At 45.6% G+C, this 20,611-nt stretch overlaps 1 protein-coding gene and 2 long non-coding RNA genes across 11 annotated transcripts in view; 1 reads left to right on the top strand and 2 right to left on the bottom strand.

Moving 5' to 3' along the window:
* Window positions 1–4,776, bottom strand: part of LOC140393116 (uncharacterized) — an 86,786-nt gene extending 82,010 nt beyond the window's left edge. For 2 of the 5 annotated variants that reach the window (XR_011935501.1, XR_011935498.1), the window contains exon 1: window positions 4,740–4,776. This is a non-coding gene — a long non-coding RNA (uncharacterized lncRNA). The other 3 variants (XR_011935500.1, XR_011935499.1, XR_011935497.1) reach the window with 3 other exon arrangements.
* The window catches only part of tcerg1l (transcription elongation regulator 1 like), a 1,041,679-nt gene that overhangs the window by 850,707 nt on the left and 170,361 nt on the right, over window positions 1–20,611 (top strand). For all 5 annotated transcript variants that reach the window (XM_072479165.1, XM_072479166.1, XM_072479162.1 and 2 more), the window contains 2 exons: window positions 12,892–12,981; window positions 19,467–19,585. In XM_072479165.1, coding sequence (XP_072335266.1) covers window positions 12,892–12,981; window positions 19,467–19,585 — 209 coding nt within the window. The remainder of the gene's footprint in view (window positions 1–12,891; window positions 12,982–19,466; window positions 19,586–20,611) is intronic.
* On the bottom strand, window positions 11,396–19,967 carry LOC140393117 (uncharacterized). Its single transcript, XR_011935502.1, has 2 exons — window positions 19,778–19,967; window positions 11,396–12,110 (listed from the first exon to the last, which is right to left on the bottom strand). It is a non-coding gene; the product is annotated as an uncharacterized lncRNA (long non-coding RNA).

The following is a 20,611-nucleotide window of genomic DNA, read 5'->3' as shown; positions in this document are numbered from 1 at the left end:
TTATCTAAACCTGTTGCCTATTTTCAAAGGATCTACTTCCCTCTGTTCCCCGCCCGTTCATATATCTGTCTAGATGCATCTTAAATAATGCTATCGTGCCCGACTCTACCACCTCCGCTGGCAAAGCGTTCCAGGCACCCACCACCCTCTGCGTAAAAAACGTTCCATGCACATCTCCCTTAAATTTTCCCCCTCTCACCTTGAAATCGTGACCCCTTGTAATTGACACCCCCACTCTTGGAAAACATTTGTTGCTATCCCCCCTGTCCATACCTCTCATAATTTTGTAGACCTCAATCAGGTCCCCCCTCAACCTCCGTCTTTCCAACGAAAACAATCCTAATCTACTCAACCTTTCTTCATAGCTAGCACCCTCCATACCAGGCAACATCCTGGTGAACCTCCTCTGCACCCTCTCTAAAGCATCCCCATCCTTCTGGTAATGTGGCGACCAGAACTGCAAATGTGGCCTAACCAAAGTCCTATACAACTGTAACATGACCTGCCAACTTGTACTCAATACCCCGTCCGATGAAGGCAAGCATGCTGTATGCCTTCTTGACCACTCTATCGACCTGCATTGCCACCTTCAGGGTACAATGGACCTGAACTCCCAGATCTCTCTGCACATCAATTTTCATCAGGACTCTTCCATTGACCGTATAGTCCACTTTTGAATTGGATCTTCCAAAATGCATCACCTCGCATTTGCCTGGATTGAACTCCATCTGCCATTTCTCTGCCCAACTCTCCAATCTATCTATATTTTGCTGTATTCTCTGACAGTCCCCCTTGCTATCTGCAGCTCCACCAATCTTAGTATCATCTGCAAACGTGCTAATCAGACCACCTATACCTTCGTCCAGATCATTTATATATATCACAAACAACAGTGGTCCGAGCACGGATCCATGTGGAAGTCACCCATCTCCATTTTGAGACAGTCCCTTCCACCACTACTCTCTGTCTCCTGTTGCCCAGCCAGTTCTTTATCCATCTCGCGAGTACACCCTGAACCCCATGCGACTTCACTTTTTCCATCAACCTTTATCAAACGCCTTACGTCCATGTATATGACATCTTCAGCCCTTCCCTCATCAATTAACTTTGTCACTTCCACAAAGAATTCTATTAGGTTTGTAAGACATGACCTTCCCTGCACAAAACCATGCTGCCTATCACTGATAAGTCTATTTTCTTCCAAATGTGAATAGATCCTATCGCTCAATATCTTCTCCAACAGTTTGCCTACCACTGACGTCAAGCTCAGAGGTCTATAATTCTCTGGATTATCCCTGCTACCCTTCTTAAACAAAGGGACGACATTAGCAATTCCCCAGTCCTCCGAGACCTCACCCGTGCTCAAGGATGCTGCAAAGATATCTGTTAAGGCCCCAGCTATTTCGTCCCTCGCTTCCCTCAGTAACCTGGGATAGATCCCATTCGGACCTGGGGACTTGTCCACCTTAATGCCTTTTAGAATACCCAAAACTTCCCCCTTCCTTATGCCGACTTGACCTAGAGTATTTAAACATCCATTCCTAACTTCAACATCCGTCATATCCCTCTCCTTGGTGAATACCGATGCAAAGTACTCATTAAGAATCTCACCCATTTCCTCTGACTACAAGCATAAATTCCCTCTTTTGTCTTTGAGTGGGCCAATCCTTTCTCTAGTTACCCTCTTGCTCCTTATAAACGAATAAAAGGCTTTGGGATTTTCCTTAATCCTGTTAGCCAAAGCTATTTCATGACCCCTTTTAGCCCTCTTTATTGCGCGTTTGAGATTTGTCCTACTTTCCCGATATTCCTCCACAGCTTCATCAGTTTTAAGTTGCCTAGATCTTATTTTTGCTTCCTTTTTCATCTTAGCTAGTCTCACAATTCCACCCGTCATCCATGGTTCCCTAATCTTGCTATTTCTATCCCTCATTTTTCACAGGGACATGCCTGTCCTGCACTCTAATCAACCTTTCTTTAAAAGACTCCCACATTTCAAATGTGGATTTACCCTTAAACAGCTACTCCCAATCCATATTCCCTGGCTCCTGCCGAATTTTGTTATACTTGGCCATTCCCCAATTTAGCACTCTTCCTTTAGGATCACTCTCGTCTTTGTCCATGAGTATTCTAAAACTTACGGAATTGTGATCGCTATTCCCAAAGTAATCACCAACTGAAACTTCAACCACCTGGCCGGGATCATTCCCCAATACCAGGTCCAGTATGGCCCCTTCCCGAGTTGGACTATTTACATACTGCTCGAAAAAAACTCTCCTGGATGCTCCTTACAAATTCTGCTCCATCTACGCCTCCAACACTACATGAGTCCCATTCAATGTTGGGGAAGTTAAAATCTCCCATCACGACCAACCTATTGCTCCTATATTTTTCTATAATCTGTCTACATATTTGTACCTCTACTTCATGCTCACTTTTGGGAGGCCTGTAGTAAAGTCCCAACAATGTTACTGCACCCTTCCTATTTCTTAGATCCACCCATATTGCCTCAAGTGCTCGAATCCTCCATAGTGCCTTCCTTAATCATAGCTGTGATATCATCTCTGACCAGTAATGCAACTCCTCCACCCCTTTTACCTCCCTCTCTATCACTCCTGAAGCATCTATACCCTGGGATATTTAGTTGCCAATCTTGCCCTTCACTCAACCAAGTCTCAGTAATACCAATAGCATCATAGTCCCAGGTGCTAATCCAAGCCCTAAGTTCATCTGCCTTACCTGCTACACTTCTCGCATTAAAGCAAATGCACCTCAGACCACCTATCCCTTTGTGTCCATCATCGCTTCCCTGTCTACTCTTCCCCTTAGTCAGCATGGTAGCATAGTGGATAGCACAATTGCTTCACAGCTCCAGGGTCCCAGGTTCGATTCCCGGCTTGGTTCACTGTCTGTGCGGAGTCTGCACGTTCTCCCCGTGTGTGCGTGGGTTTCCTCCGGGTGCTCCAGTTTCCTCCCACAATCCAAAGATGTGCAGGTTAGGTGGATTGGCCATGATAAATTGCCCTTATTGTCCAAAATTGCCCTTCGTGTTGGGTAATGTTGCTGGGTTGTGGGAATGGGGTGGAGGTGTGTACTTGGGTCGGGTGCTCTTTCCAAGAGCCAGTGCAGACTTGATGGGCTGAATGGCCACCTTCTGCAATGTAAATTCTATGAAAATCTATGACTTAGTCACAATGGGTTTATTATCTAGTACCTTACTGGCTTTAGTTGCGGCCTCTTTACTGACCTCTAACTTCCTAATCTGGTTCCCATCCCCCTGCCACATTAGTTTTAAACTTCCCCAACAGTGTGAGCAAAAGCACCCCCTAGGACATTAGTTCCAGTCCTGCCCAGGTGTAGACCATCCGATTTAATGGTCCCACCGCCCCTAGAACCGGTTCCAATGTCCCAAAAATCTGAACCCCTCCCTCCTGCACCATCTCTCAAGCCACGTATTCATTCTGACTATTCTTGAATTTCTACTCTGACTATCTCGTGGCACTGGTAGCAATCCTGAGATTACTACCTTTGAGGTCCTACTTTTTAACTTATCTCCTGACTCCCTAAATTCCGATTGTAGGACCTCATCCCATTTTTTACCTATATCGTTGGTGCCTATATGCACCACGACAACTGGCTGTTCACTCTCCCCCTTCAGTATGTCCTGCAGCCGATCTGAGATATGCCTGACCCGTGCACCCAGGAGGCAACATACCATTCGGGAGTCTCATTTTCAACCACAGAAACGCCTGTCTACTCCCCTTATGATTGAATCCCCCATGACTATAGCCCTGCCAGTCTTTTTCTCGCCCTTCTTTGCAGCAGAGCCAGCCACGGTGCCATGAGCCTGGCTACTACTGCCTTCCCCTGGTGAGTCATCTCCCCCAATAGTATCCAAAACATATACCTGTTTTGGAGGGAGATGACCGCAGTGGACACCTTCCTACTCTTTCTCTGCCTTTTGGTCACCAATTCCCTGTCTCCCTCACCAATCCTAATCTGCGGTGTGACCAACTCACCGAACGTGCTATCCACGACCTCCTCAGCATCGCGGATGCTCCAAAGCGAGTCCATCCGCAGCTCCAGAGCCGTCATGCGGTCTAACAGGAGCTGCAGCTGGACACATGTCCCGCACATGAAGGAGTCAGGGGCATCGCCTGTGTCCCTGAACTCCCACATTGAGCACGAGGAGCAAAACACAGGTCTGGGATCTCCTGCCATTTTTACACTTTACCTTAACTGATTACAAATATTCTATCAAATAATGAATAAGTGAAAGGAATAAAGATTTTACTTACCAATCACAATACGTACCAACACATGAAGAGTTAGATTTCTCCCAGCTACTGCTCATTGGAGCACTTTCCTTACCAACCAATCAGGTCACTGCTTTGCTGTGATGTCACTCTTCAAATTTATCCCCAAAGACCCTGTGGTGTTGTTTAAGCAGCGAAGCAGCTAGTTTAAATACTCACCGCTCGACTCTGTAGCTCCGCCCACTCCAACAGCTGAATTCCCGCCGAAAAGACTCGAATCCACGAAGCAGCTAGTTTAAATACTCACCGCTCGACTCTGTAGCTCCGCCCACTCCAACAGCTGAATTCCCGCCGAAAAGACTCAAATCCACGAAGCAGCTAGTTTAAATACTCACCGCTCGACTCTGTAGCTCCGCCCACTCCAACAGCTGAATTCCCGCCGAAAAGACTCGAATCCACGAAGCAGCTAGTTTAAATACTCACCGCTGGGCTCTGTAGCTCCGCCCACTCCAACAGCTGAATTCCGGCCGAAAAGACTCAAATCCGCGAAGCAGCTAGTTTAAATACTCACCGCTCGACTCTGTAGCTCCGCCCACTCCAACAGCTGAATTCCGGCCGAAAAGACTCAAATCCACGAAGCAGCTAGTTTAAATACTCACCGCTCGACTCTGTAGCTCCGCCCACTCCAACAGCTGAATTCCCGCCGAAAAGACTCGAATCCACAAAGCAGCTAGTTTAAATACTCACCGCTGGGCTCTGTAGCTCCGCCCACTCCAACAGCAGAATTCCCGCCGAAAAGACTCGAATCCATGAAGCAGCTAGTTTAAATACTCACCGCTCGGCTCTGTAGCTCCGCCCACTCCAACAGCTGAATTCCCGCCGAAAAGACTCGAATCCACGAAGCAGCTAGTTTAAATACTCACCGCTCGACTCTGTAGCTCCGCCCACTCCAACAGCTGAATTCCCGCCGAAAAGACTCAAATCCACGAAGCAGCTAGTTTAAATACTCACCGCTCGACTCTGTAGCTCCGCCCACTCCAACAGCTGAATTCCCGCCGAAAAGACTCGAATCCACGAAGCAGCTAGTTTAAATACTCACCGCTCGACTCTGTAGCTCCGCCCACTCCAACAGCTGAATTCCCGCCGAAAAGACTCGAATCCACGAAGCAGCTAGTTTAAATACTCACCGCTCGACTCTGTAGCTCCGCCCACTCCAACAGCTGAATTCCCGCCGAAAAGACTCAAATCCACGAAGCAGCTAGTTTAAATACTCACCGCTCGACTCTGTAGCTCCGCCCACTCCAACAGCTGAATTCCCGCCGAAAAGACTCGAATCCACGAAGCAGCTAGTTTAAATACTCACCGCTCGACTCTGTAGCTCCGCCCACTCCAACAGCTGAATTCCCGCCGAAAAGCAATTGATACATTTAGTAGTCAGAGTGAAGCGAGTCAGGAGGCAGGCTAGTCACAGATGAGGTTTTAAAGTAGCAACAGCAAGAGAGAGAGAGGCAGCTAACCTCAGGAAACAGCTCAGCTAGAGATGAAGTGCTGAATGGAGACGCCAGTTTGTGTAAAAGATAATTTTCTTCACTGAACCGAAGACGATTCCCAAGCCCTGGTCATGTAGACTGTACAGTGTGGTAGTCACTGGTTAGATTTAACCAATAGATTTATGGTTGTTGTTTGGGAAATTATGGAGTCTCAGTAGAGTTTGGGATTACGGGGGAAACAGGTACTTTTGGGTTTCCAGTCTTTGAGGGACTAAGTGCTTACTGTTAATATGCCGAAGTATAAGAATGTTCTTTGTAGTGTTTCATTATCTTGCTTCTACTTTAATAAATGCTTTTGTTGTTGTTTAATGAAAGAAAGGTTTGGGTTCTCGGCAGAGTTTCCCATGAATATCCAAAAATAAATACACCACGCGAAACCAGTGTTTCAGGTTGGAGCTCTCTCGCACAAAACATCAGTAGGGTTTCGTAACATATAAACTGGCTGCTCAGACATGGTTTGACAAAATACATGACAGTTTGATTTTACTTGGGCAAAAAACAATACATTCATTTTCAAAGCATCCTACTATTTCATAACACAGAGTTATTAAAATGGGCCTTTTCCCCTGCAGGAAATCACATTCGCAAATTGCATAATTTTGGAAACAGCCTCAGCTATGAAGTTTTTGATGGATTTACCACTGTGAAACATTAAAACTAAAATGTAGTCAGCCGATATCCTACTGGCAGAAAATATGGTTCTGTGCTCATGAAGCCAGCTTTAATTGGTCTTTTGATTTGGAAGCTTTCGCCCTCTTAGGTGTATTATTAGGCCATAACTATTTTTTCTTTAGGCCCGAGCAACTTGCCTCGTGAAGCCCAAGCTACTCGGTCCTGTTCATGCTTGACGTTGTTTGCTAGTTTATCCTGTTTGAGTTGCATGACTTAGTGATTTGGATAGAATTGTATTGAGTGCTTTGCCTTATTAATAGATAAATGCAAAATTGTAACACTGAACAATGTTAGTATCAACAACTTGAGCCATTTGCAAATTAATAAGGCTTTGGATTTAAACTTTATAGATCCAACATTCCTTGATCCACTTCAGGTGGCAGAGTGAGAATCCAAATGCATCGCTGACCACTGCTCCTAAAACTGCTGAAGTATTGGGGCAAACTAGTTTTCATCATTATGCCAGGCACGCACATTACCAGGGACTCTTGGGAGTCCACAGAGAGAGACAGTCAGGAAAATATGGAATTGCAAGCCATGTGACTGGCTGCAAATTGCCAGCTCAGTGAAGGTTGACCCTCCCCCCCCCCCCCCCCCCCAGATCTCCAATCCCCTTCCCACCATACGTCCGATACTCCCCAAGCCACCAAAATCGTATTGACTCACCTTACACAATTACCTTCTCCCTGGCCTATCAATTTCAATGGACCTTTAAACTAAACTTATTTACCACAGCCGGTGCCGTAAGAACGGGCCTTGTCCTTCTTCAATTCAACAGAGCTGGACTTCGATGCGGAGCCTCGTGGGGTGCTGCACTGCCTGGATCTCACCCGGTCTGAGTCAGAAGGTCGGGCGAGACAGGCATGGAAGAAATTTATTGTGTAATTGGGCATGGGGTGTGATGCACTATCAATTACTACGAGACGAGAGTAGAGAATAATCGAGGCTTTATTAAGCAGCGATGTGTGGCCTCCTGCAGCTGCTACCAGAATGGAAGCAGCTCGGGTGTGCACACACATTTATACTCCTCCTACTGGGCGGAGCCAGCAGGCAAGGATTTACCCCCGTACCTATAGTACAGGAGCTTTACCGTATTACCTCTGCAAAGAACAAAGAAAAGTACAGCACAGGAACAGGCCCTTCGGCCCTCCAAGCCCGTGCCTACCATGCTGCCCGACTAAACTACAATCTTCTACACTTCCTGGGTCCGTATCCCTCTATTCCCATCCTATTCATGTATTTGTCAAGATGCCCCTTAAATGTCACTATCGTCCCTGCTTTCACCACCTCCTCCAGTAGCGAGTTCCAGGCACCCACTACCCTCTGTGTAAAAAACTTGCCTCGTACATCTAATCTAAACCTTGCCCCTCTCACCTTAAACCTATGCCCCCTAGTAATTGACCCCTCTACCCCAGGGAAAAGCCTCTGACTATCCACTCTGTCTATGCCCCTCATAATTTTGTAGACCTCTATCAGGTCGCCCCTCAACCTCCTTCGTTCCAGTGAGAACAAACCGAGTTTATTCAACCGCTCCTCATAGCTAATGGCCTCCATAAAAGGCAACATTCTGGTAAATGTCTTCTGCACCCTCTCTAAAGCCTCCACATCCTTCTGGTAGTATGGCGACCAGAATTGAACACTATACTCCAAGTGTGGCCTAACTAAGGTTCTATACAGCTGCAACATGACTTGCCAATTCTTATACTCAATGCCCCGGCCAATGAAGGCAAGCATGCCGTATGCCTTCTTGACTACCTTCTCCACCTGTGTTGCCCCTTTCAGTGACCTGTGGACCTGTACTCCTAGATCTCTCTGACTTTCAATACTCTTGAGGGTTCTACCATTCAATATTCCCTACCTGCATTAGACCTTCCAAAATGCATCACCTCACATTTGTCTGGATTAAACTCCATCTGCCATCTCTCCGCCCAAGTCTCCAAGCAATCTAAATCCTGCTGTATCCTCTGACAGTCCTCATCGCTATCCGCAATTCCACCAACCTTTGTGTCATCTGCAAACTTACTAATCAGACCAGTTACATTTTCCTCCAAATAATTTATATGTACTACAAACAGCAAAGGTCCCAGCACTGATCCCTGTGGAACACCACTGGTCACAGCCCTCCAATTAGAAAAGCATCCTTCCATTGCTATTCTCTGCCTTCTATGACCTAGCCAGTTCTGTATCCACCTTGCCAGCTCACCCCTGATCCCGTGTGACTTCACATTTTGTACTAGTCTACCATGAGGGACCTTGTCAAAGGCCTTACTGAAGTCGATATAGACAACATCCACTGCCCTACCTGCATCAATCATCTTTGTGACCGCCTCGAAAAACTCTATCAAGTTAGTGAGACACGACCTCCCCTTCACAAAACCATGCTGCCTCTCACTAATACGTCCATTTGCTTCCAAATGGGAGTAGATCCTGTCTCGAAGAATTCTCTCCAGTAATTTCCCTACCACTGAAGTAAAGCTCACTGGCCTGTAGTTCCCTGGATTATCCTTGCTACCCTTCTTAAACAGAGGAACAACATTGGCTGTTCTCCAGTCCTCCGGGACATCACCTGAAGACAGTGAGGATCCAAAGATGTATCAAGGCCTCAGCAATTTCCTCTTCAGCCTCCTTCAGTATTCTGGGGTAGATCCCATCAGGCCCTGGGGACTTATCGACCTTAATATTTTTTAAGACGCCCAACACCTCGTCTTTTTGGATCTCAATGTGACCCAGGCTATCTACACACCCTTCTCCAGACTCAACATCTACCAATTCCTTCTCTTTGGTGAATACTGATGCAAAGTATTCATTTAGTACCTCACCCATTTCCTCTGGCTCCACAAATAGATTCCCTTGCCTATCCTTCAGTGGGCCAACCCTTTCCCTGGCTACCCTCTTGCTTTTTATGTACGTGTAAAGAGCCTTGGGATTTTCCTTAACCCTATTTGCCAATGACTTTTCGTGACCCCTTCTAGCCCTCCTGACTCCTTGCTTAAGTTCCTTCCTACTTTCCTTATATTCCACACAGGCTTCATCTGTTCCCAGTCTTTTAGCCCTGACAAATGCCTCCTTTTTCTTTTTGACAAGGCCTACAATATCTCTCGTTATCCAAGGTTCCCGAAAATTGCCGTATGTATCCTTCTTCCTCATAGGAACATGCCGGTCCTGAATTCCTTTCAACTGACACTTGAAAGCCTCCCACATGTCAGATGTTGATTTGCCCTCAAACATCCGCCCCCAATCTAAGTTCTTCAGTTCCCGCCTAATATTGTTATAATTAGCCTTCCCCCAATTTAGCACATTCATCCTCGGACCACTCTTATCCTTGTTCACCAGCACTTTAAAACTGCACTTTAAAATCATCATTACAATTACTATACAATCAGTGGTGACTACCACAGGGTGGCAATCTGATGCTGATTGCCACTCTGACAAAGTTAGGGCCCTTAGTTAGTAACTCCCTTCTCATGTAAATTAGTTTGAATTACTTTTGAAGGGAGATCAGTCTTGTTCTGTAAATTAATGAATGAGATCCCTGAAACAGCAATAAGATGTATGACTAATTTTATGCTGTTGTTGATTAAATCTGAATGTGGACAGGATGTATGGAAGAACTTCCCTGCCCTTCGTGAGAGAAAAAAATTCATTGGCTCTAGCTGAAAAAACAGATGGGACTATTTTAATGTCTGATCCAGAAAAAAAACATGTCCTGCACTAAGTGTCATCTCCGAGACTACCGATAGGTATCACGACTGGTCTTCGCTTGTAGAGACCAGTACTAATCGGTGCCCGGTGACTTCGCTGGTGCAGCTGGTGACTCCGGGGAACCGGGTGAATGCGGCATCAAGATGGCTGCTCGTATTTAAATGAGCCTAATAGGGAATTCATAATGGAATCAAGAAAATGGTTGAGGAACTAAATTCGTACTTTGCTTCTGTTTTCACACAGGCAGGCATGAATAATGTACAGGAAGTTCTGAGAAACACAAGTTTCAGTGGGGAGCTGAAGGAAATTAGTATCAGTAAAGACATGGGGTGGGATTCTCTTACCCCCCCCCCCCCCCGCCAGGCTGAATTCTCCGGCGCTGGTTTTTTGGCGGGGGCGGGAATCGCGCCGCACCAGTCGGGGGCCGTTGGTAGCGGCACCCCCGGCGATTCTCCGCTCCAAATGGGCCGAGCGGCCGCCCGTTTTTGGCCAGTCCCGCCGGCGTAAATTACACAAGGTTTGTACTGGCGGCACCTGGCTCTGCGGGAAGCCTGCGGAGTCCTCGGGGGGGGGGGGGGGGGGGGGCACGGGGTGATCAGGCCCCGGGGAGGGCCCCCACGGTGTCCTGGCCCGCGATCGGGGCCTTCCGATCTGCGGGCGGGCCTGTGCCATGGGGGCACTCTTTCCCTCCTTGCCGGCCGCTGTAAAGCTCCACCATGGCCGGCGCGGAGAGGAAGCCCCCTGCGCAGGAATCACGCCAGCAGTTCTGGGAACACGCTGGCGCCCCTGCCCATGCGCCAACTCGCGCCGGCCGGCGGAGGCCCTTCGGCGCCGGTTGGCGAGGCGCCAATCATTCCCGCGCCGGCCTAGCCCCCGAAGGCGCAGAGGATTCTTCACGCCACTCTTTGGTGCCGGTACGGCCCGCCCGCCGGATACCAGAGAATCCCACCCATGGTTTTGGAGAAATTAATGGGATTGAAGGCAGCTAAATACCCAGGGCCTGATAATCTTCAGCCCAGAGTACTTAAGGAAGTACTGATCATCTTCCAAAATTCTTTGGACTCTGGAATGTTTCCTACAGATTGGGGTAGTTAATGTAATACTGCTATTCAACAAGGAAGGGGAAGAGAAAATAGGGAAGTATAGACCAGTGAGCCTAAAGTCAGTGGCAGGGAGGTTGCTAGAGTCCATTATCTAGGATTTTATAGCACAGCATTTATTAATACTAATAATAATCTTTATTATTGTCATAAGTAGGCTTACATTAACACTGCAAAGAGTTACTTTGAAAATCCCCTAATCGCCACAATCCAGCGCCTGTTCGGGTACACTGAGATAGAATTCAGAATGTCCAATTCACCAAACAAGCACGTCTTTCAGGACTTGGTGGGAGGAAACCAAAGCGCCCAGAGGAAACCTACGCAGACACGGGGAGAACGTGAAGACTCCGCACAGAGTGTAACCCAAGCCGGGAATCGAACCCGGGTCCCTGGAAAGCAGTGGTATAATCAGACAAAGTCAGCATGGATTTACGAAAGAGAAATCATGCTTCACAAACTTACTACAATTCTTTGAAGATTCTCTTGATTAATAAGGATCAGGGGTTATGAGGAAAAGACGGAGAATAGGGATACGAAACATATAAGCAGACTCGACGGGCCGCATGGCCTAATTCTGCTCCTTTGACTTATGGTCTTATAAGTGAGCTAATTGTATTGATGTTAGTTGAAGTTTTTTGTAGTCAAGACTCTGGTCTGGACAACCCAGTGGGAAACAGATCAGGATGGTGGTAGTTTGATGTTCATAGGATGTGGAAGTGGTGGAATTCCTAGCAACTGATGCCATCTTGCTGGCCCCATGTGGCCCATACATCTCTCCATCTGTGAGATATAAACAAATTGCTGGAAAAGCCCTGCAGGTCTGGCAGCATCTGAGAGAGAAACAAGAATTAGTGCTTCAAGTCCAATATGACGCTTCTTCAGAACACCATCTGTGAGACGTTAACTTTAATAGCAAGTTAATAGCTAAGACTTTCAGAACTTCATTGCTGAATTGAAACCTGCAGTAGCTTGTTGCTACAACGTTATGCTAATTCAGCAAATTCATTGCTCTAAATTAAGATATGATAAGGACCACTGGCTCATATTTTTCATATTTAGCCGGTACAATGACTTTAGGTGTATAATATATGTTAGATGTTTTTAACTCATACATATAGTAAAATCAACTCTGAGATAAATGCTCATCACATTCTGTGTTTATTATGGGAGTCTGCTGTGTTTTACTTGCCTAGCAAAAATAAATTCTCAACAGTGCAATAAAATCACCTCCTTTAAATAATTATCACGAGAGGTAACCGTGGCTGAACTGCAAGATTTGCAATGAAGTTAATTGCTCTTAGTTCATTCTCATTATAACATGGGATCATCCTTGCAGTAGTTGTGGTCTCGTGACAGTATCTCTGTGTTGGTCCTGCGCCTTTCAATCATCCATAAATGCCTCACAGCACAAAAGGAAGTTTCCTTATGCAGGCTGGCTGTTTCATCCACCATACGAAATGCACTGCCCTTTTCTGAACCTGTCACCCTGCTGCCATATTCCAGTGAACAGGTTAAGAATGCATTCAATGCAAGTGCTACAGAAATATGTGATAATTCTGAAGCTCCCTGCTGGACAGAAGATAAACCACTTTGATATCTTTCTTCATTCAGGTCTCCGCATTTTCTACTTGGGAAAAGGAGCTGCACAAAATAGTGTTTGACCCTCGTTATCTCCTTCTAAACTCCGAGGAGCGTAAACAGGTATTTATTTTTTTAATCAACATTAAATACCCAGAAATGTATTTCAACAAGTGAGTTGACTCTTTAATGAGGAAGTAAATATTTTATAAATGGACAGATGTTCTTTGGAGCAAACAAAAGCAACAAAAATTGATCTAAGCAGCCTCTTGCTGTTTTAAAATATTCTCACAAGAAGAAGTGCAAAGAGATAAAGCTTCAATTACAAAGGTCGTGGAACAATTGTAAACAAAAAAAGGAACCTTCTTAACAGTATCAATCCTTTCAAGCACTGTCATGAATTAGTTTCTTTTTATGATTTTTTTAAAGCAGTGAGTAGTCATCATTTCAGAGTGTTTGAGTGGGATTTTCCAGCCCATTCCACCAGTGGGATCTTCCGGTTCTGTGGAAGCTGACCCCTCCAGGTGAGTTCGCTAGCGGCAGGGTGGGCAAGCTATACAATCGACAGAACTGGAAGATCTGACCGCCAGTCAATGGCTCGCTACATCTGCCGTGGGAAAACCACGCGGGAAGGCTTTTGTATTATTTCAAAATTACAGTGATATATAGAAAATTGTATTTGTTATTCAAAGCGACATAGAGTTCAAGCACTTGATTGCCATCTAAACAAACATAATTTTCAGTAGCATGTCACTGGCATGTCACTTATACTCAGTCATGACACAGAGGTGAGTTGTGCCTATTTTGACTGAGCATATTGCAGAAAAAAGACATTGAAGCTTTTCATCTTGCACTCACCACGACACTTTTCAAGAATACCAATATAAGGAAAAAAAACAATCACTTTATACTCTCAAGAGAGCACTGATTGGTTGACAAGTGGAGTCTGACTGACAGAGGTCTTGCCATGGGAAATATTGACAGTTCACTGCCAAGCATTGTTTGAAATTTATCCCAAGCAGCTTGACTCAGGGAGTTTCCCTGCGTAAGGCTGTCACTTACTTTGTTCAACTGAAACAGGTGCAATGTGTGTACATATTCTTTCTGTCTGCAAAACATAGGGTGCGGAGTCTTAATATATGTAGCTTCCAGTACATGCAAATGTGTCACATGACGAGCTTGACTGACAAACTTAAACCGGTTGTAATGCATAATTCTTAGCATACTGAGGATTATTTAACAAAGAGTGATGAATAATGGCTATGCTGATGCAATGATTTTCGATTGTATTTCACGCAAACTCATAAGTGGGCCCATGGCCATCACTTGCGGCCCTGAAAGGTGCCCAGTCTACCTCTGATAACCCTCTGATAAAGGGCAAGGTATCTCAGAAAATTTGAGCAACGGGTGAAGTTAGTTATTCACACAGCTACTTTGCAATAGCAACACAACTGGTATTCATCACTAACAGAATGCTGCTGTCAAGCTAAAAAGATGTTATGCTGATCACACAAATGACAAATATGGAGCTGGATTCTCCATTTCAGCGGCCACGGGCCGGCTGAAATGGAGAATTCACGGGCGCTTTACGATGCCAAAATTGGCGCCAAACCCTGACCGATTCCAGGACCAGTGAGGGGCTGGCAGTGGCGCTGGGTGAAACTCCTGGCTCCTGCACCAAAAACGGCCAGAGAATGGCCGGGGCCCTGGCCGTGTGCATGTGCACGCCGATGACCTGCAGCGGTAATGCCGTACAACATAGCGCTGGATGTGTGCGAACCCAACCCACCATCCGCAACCCCACACCTCCCACCAGTCCCCCCCAGCCCTTGCGGAAATTTCCCCTGGCCAGCAGCATGGACCCCGGCTGAGCGTGCTGGCACAGAACACAGTCCGCAGCCGCCATGCCAGGTTCCTGAACGCTCAGACCACACGTCAACCGTGCGGTAGGGAACTCGGTCGGCGGTGGAGCATCGCGGGAGAGCCTTCAAAGGTTCGCGGCACAATTATGCCATTTCCGAGGGGGGCGGAGCATGGCTGACTGGCGTCAAGCCGCCGCCGGTCCCGATTTGGATGTCAGAGTGGATACTCCTCCGCCCAATCGCCGATTATGATATCGGCAACGGAGAATCCTGCCCATGGTATATGAATTTCAGCGTGACGTTAGGTAAGTAGCGATGTTAGGTAAGTAAGCCGTACATCTCAAAGACTGGCAGATCATATCAAACAGTGTGCCCATTCCGCTGTTTGAAGCAGGCAAAGTATAGATCGCACCCAATCAGCCATGCTTATTAATACAAGACCGTGTTCAACATCAAATGTGATTCCGTGATTGGATTGCTAAACATTTCCAGGAGTGGGGGGAGGGGTTGACTGGAGCATTCTGGGTGGGAAAATGAGAAACCTGCAAACACAGGTTACTGCAATAAATGTTTTTAAATTATTTATCCGGGATTTCTGCCCAACAACCAGCCTGATTGACAGGTTCGCTGAGTGTTGCCTGGAAAACCTGTAACAGGTGAGGCGAGATTGCTATTAGGGTTCTAATGGGGGAGGGTTGGGAGTAGTGGGGTGAATCATAAAATCAACACTGCAGAAGTAGGCTATCGGGTCTGTATCAGCCCTTGGAAACAGCACCCTATTGGGGTGGGCGAGATTGTGGAATTGAGGAGGAGGATAGCGGCCGAGTATTAGAACATGATCATGGGGGTGGTAACAGAGAGTAATGGGGTGTGGAGTAGGTGATAGTGTGTTTGCCTGATCAGGGGGTGAGCCAGTAGATTGTGGTCAGGTTGTGTGCGATGGTGGTTTCGCTGAGGGATCATGGGTCCCTGGAGATGATAGTTGGAAAGAGACTCTAATCCTGGAGGGAGCAGACCACGCCCAGGGTGGGCAGAGGGTACACTGGGCAATTGTTGAGCCTGGAGGAAGCAGTGTCCCAACCTGTCCCAAAACAGCACCGTAAACATACTTACATCATAGACCCTGCTCTTCTTGCATCCTTTTCCCTGTCAGATTTTCTGAAGCCTGGGAATCCCAGCCACCGTGATTAAAAATAGAAACAATCTTAATATGGAGGCTCATCGAGTCATAGAGGTCTACAGCACAGAAAGGCCCTTCAGCCTATCACATCTGACCCAGTCAAAAGCAATTGCCTAACTATTCTAATCCCATTTTCCAGCACTTGTTTTGAAAGGTTCAACGCCGAACCACTGTCTCTGAGCACCCAGTCACTTGCCCTCGTCTCGTCTCCGTTAAAATCTGAGGGGTTGTGTTCAAGTGATTTTGACATCCTGTTTCACATTTTTACTTTTCACATGTCATTGATGAGGCCATTATATAGAAATCTGAGCACATCCTTGGCATCCACTCAGTGCAATGTTCCATGTGTCTCTCCATGGCGGTTGCTACTTTTTCAATGGAGGATGTCATGCCACTTGTCAGAGACATGACAGCACCTATGGCATGAAATAATTCCTCAATCATTTATGCCTGAGACCGAACAGTCTCTGGGGTAACTGATAGATGGTTACACAATTCAGGTTGCTATTTAATCACCTGTCACTTTGCCGATGACAACTGAGCAGTGCCATCTGTATGGAGCTGAGTATCACTGGGCTCCTCTTCACTTCTCCAAGGGCAAGTGGCCACAGCTCCATTACCTCCTCCTGAGTGTCTATGATGTGGTCAAGAGCTGATGCCACCCGTTCTGCATGTTTGACAATGTCCACCAATGTGGTAGGCGTCCTGGACTAAAGTGATGCTGTTTCCTCTGATGGCAATGAATTCTCTACAGCCTTCAGTGGAGCAAAAGCCCCTGTCTCTGTCTCATCTGCTGGGGAGACATGACTTCAATGAAACAGCTGCTCCTTCAACCAACCCCTGGCTGCCTCCCCTTGAGCAAAAATTTTGTGTGGTGTTAAAGACACATAAAGGGTCCACAGCTGATTTATCAAAGGAATGATGGACGCAAGTATTATTCAACTCGCTCTCCATTTCTTCCACACATGTCTTGCCCTGAGCAATAGGCTGTCCTGCTACGATCGCCATCACCATCTCCTCCATCAGTATTACCATCTCAACACACCCCTCCCGTCTGACTGACCTAAATGTCCAGATGCAAGGAAACTGGGTGCCTCAATTTGGTAGTGGTGCCTGGCCATGCATGAGTCAAAAAGGGCCTCACATTTCATTAATTCTCATTCATGCTAGGCGTGTCAGTTTGCATTTATGAACACCACTCACCTTTCCAGATCAGACCAGGCCATTGAATATGTTGTGTTCCTGGTCTTGTGACTACCCTGTAGCTATTGACTTGCTTAGCCACCATATAACCATGCCTTCTTCGTGAGGCTTGCTGGGCTCCTCATATTCCCATTAGTTGGAAACAGCACCCCTCTCTGTTCCCTTGCTGCCTGCAGGAGAACCTCCATGGAGGTATTTCTTGGATGGATCTTCCTTTGGCTGCATCCATTCCTCCAGAGGTTCCCTTACACAGCACTCCTTCTGATGGATCCAATGTCTGCAGCTGATGCCTGAAGATTGCAGACTGCCCTTTAAAAATGGTGCCTTCCAGCGATACACTGACAGTGGTTCCTGCCTGCCAGATGTTATTGGCTACCTACCCCCCACCCACCTCCCCTCCACGCATCCGGTGTGGGCTCTTAATTTGCTGTTCAGAACAAGTTCAGTGAGGAGATTCCGCCACCTGCTCGTGACATAACCATTCGGCCCTCCGCACAACTCTTGAAATCGAGCCCAACGAGCAGGAAAGAAGCATGGGACTAGGAGAAGGATACAAGAGACAGTGAGAAAAATGTCATTTTATATTAACATCTTCAGTAAGAATTAATTCTAAAGGAATGTGACTTCACATTTGTAAAATAAAATTTTCATGTAGAGAGAAAGGTTAATCGGTCATAATTATGAGTTACTATTCCATTAAAAATTCACCCACATCTGAATGCATCAGCCCTAACATTTTCTTTCATTTTTAATGGGAAACCTGTGGGGAAGCATACATAATCTCATGCCCTGGAATGGATCTTAAGTCTATCATTGAGGTGCTGCCATCGCAGCCCGTGGTGGTGCAACAAAATACAGACAACAACTTGTGGATTTCCACATTTAGCTATGCATGCACTTACACCAAAAAGTGCTCTCTGATTTATTCCACAATAAAGAGAAACAATAATGGCCTCATCATTATTCTTGACACAAAATCTGGGTCCATTTCTTTAAAACTCATTTTGCCTCTGGGTCCATTTCATTAAAACCCAGTTTGTCTTTATTGATTATATTCTATCAATTCTTTTATTTTAGTTGATGAACTTCAATTTTTCCCATAGTTTATCAATAATCCATACAGATGTTACTTAACTTTCCCAGTTACTTATCATTATTGTTAATATTTTTTTTCATATTTCTTTGCTACCAATTGCCCAGTGAGTTGCCAAATCATGGGGGTAATCATCATCCTGAATTAACTGGAAACAAATACCTTCTCACTTTTAAATGATTTCATTATACGTTTTGGGCTAGATTCTCTGGTCCCCCAGCCGCGTGTTTCTCGGCAGCGCTGTTCGCTGGCAGCGGGACTCTCTACTCCCGTCGCTTGTCAATGATATTTCTCATTGGAGTCTCCCCACACCATCGGGAAACTCGTGGGCGGGGGTGCACTGCCAACGGGAAAAAAAAATCCCAATGGCCAGAGAATTCCATCCATTCTTTCTGTGCGCTCCTCACAACAACCTAAATAATGGAACACATTTCACAGAAGATTCCATATTGAAACATGAATGCACTGTCTTATTACCTGTGTAGTTATTGCATCTTCATCATGTTTTGGTTTCAATAATTATTTTGAATCTGTTTTAGCCATAAGAGCAGAAGTCAGTGGCTAGCATGGAAAGGTCATGTGGTCCATGAACCCGTTTGAAGTCCATCATGGAGTTCCACCATCCCAATCATTCACCTATTGATAGGCTGATTAAGTGCAAATAAACTAAGTAAGACAGAGTGCATATAGCACACAGGCAGGAGTAAAGGATGGCAAAATCTATGGCGTCAATGAATGCTAAGCCACACTGTAAGCAACATAACCACTAATTAATGGCAATGCCAAGAGTGATTTATTTTCCGAAATCTAATAATTGTTTCCTTATAACACATTTGTCTAAAATAATTGTGTTAATTCATCTTTTTTCCCTGTGCTGCTTAGATTTCATTGCAGCGTCACGTTAATATGCACCACATAAAACTTTCTGTAGATTCAGTAAAAAGGATTTCATATGAGGTCAGATAGAAGAGTGTGTAAATCAGGGAAAGAGTCAATATCAAATAAACTTTGACTGCCATTGATTCATTTACAGATTATATATGTTTGTTTGCAACAACACCAAGAGCTTTGAAAATATATACATATTAATCTTTCCGAGTAAATAAACCTTCAATTGAAACTCATTTCTGTAAATGATGCATATTTAATCGTTGATTACTTTAATAGCATCATAAATTATCAAATTAAAGTTAATAATTTGTGTTGAATTGGAAAGAAATGAGCCCAACATTTAAAATGCAACTCATGTTACAATCCTTTTTAATTAAAGATTTTTGAACAGTTTATCAAAACAAGAATAAAAGAAGAATACAAAGAGAAAAAGAGCAAACTACTTCAGGCCAAAGAAGAATTTAGAAAACTTCTGGAAGAATCCAAACTCACTCCCAGGTATGCCATTTTTGGAAGTCAGAACACAGCAATTTAGATTACTTATTAACTCAGGGTTTTTCAAAGTGTGGGTCACGACCCGCGGGTGGGTCGCGGGCAGGTGTCAGAAGGGTTGCGGAGCTCACGGCCAGTACCAATTCGGTATTTCTTAGAGATAATTCGCTCCCCTGTAAGAACAAGAAGTTTACAAACCATTGAAGCTCAGAGGTATGTGCCGCCAGCACTCCCGCGCACGTGCCATGCATAAAACTAGCCGACAAGCTCCAAACGTTTCTCTCAGCAACCGCCCAGCTCCAGCTGTAGCCGCCACATGAATGCTGCGTTCAAAGTTCATTCTCTTCCCAACAGCACGAAACCCCACCCCCTGCGCAAGTTAGGATAGCAACAATCCAAGTATTTTTGCTGTAAGCACAAAGGAATCTTTGATTGAGAGCCAGGTAGGAAGATCTTTAATTTCCTTGTCCTTGCAACTGCAACAGATTTTGGACCGAATATCAAATTCAACGGACAGTCAGTGTCAACGGACTTTATTTTTCACTTGACCACCGGTCACGGGTTTGCCTGACAGTGAGCCACTTATTCTGTCATTGGCAGTTTTTTTTAACATGCTTCACTTGCGACAGATTGGAATAAAATAACATTTTCACAGCATGTTTCCTTTTTGGTGCTTTGAATGAGCTCTGTTCTAATCTATATAATTGGAAAGTCTTCTGAAAAGCAATTCTACAGGCAATAGACACTGGTCATGCCGTGAGGGGATGGCTCAACTCTGTGCACAAGTTCCCCGCGTATTGATGAACATGATGCAAATGGTGGTTTTTATTGGACAGAATGTTTTCAACAAGCAGGAGTGTGGAGCTGTTGTTGAGCTGCTTTGTGAAAACCGGAACATTGTAAAACCTAGACTGGTATGGCGAAAGGAATATCGGTGTAGCTCGCTGGTGAGCTGATTTTGATTTTGAAAAGATGAATGTTCGCATTCTCTAGTTTGACTCCCAGAGAGCCCCCCTGCAGCAACGGTGTCCT

The sequence above is a fragment of the Scyliorhinus torazame genome, chromosome 16 (genome assembly GCF_047496885.1).
Source record: "Scyliorhinus torazame isolate Kashiwa2021f chromosome 16, sScyTor2.1, whole genome shotgun sequence".
In the NCBI taxonomy this organism is placed as follows: domain Eukaryota; kingdom Metazoa; phylum Chordata; class Chondrichthyes; order Carcharhiniformes; family Scyliorhinidae; genus Scyliorhinus; species Scyliorhinus torazame.
Note: the sequence above shows the minus strand (reverse complement) of the source record. Positions and strands in the feature narration are given on the sequence as shown.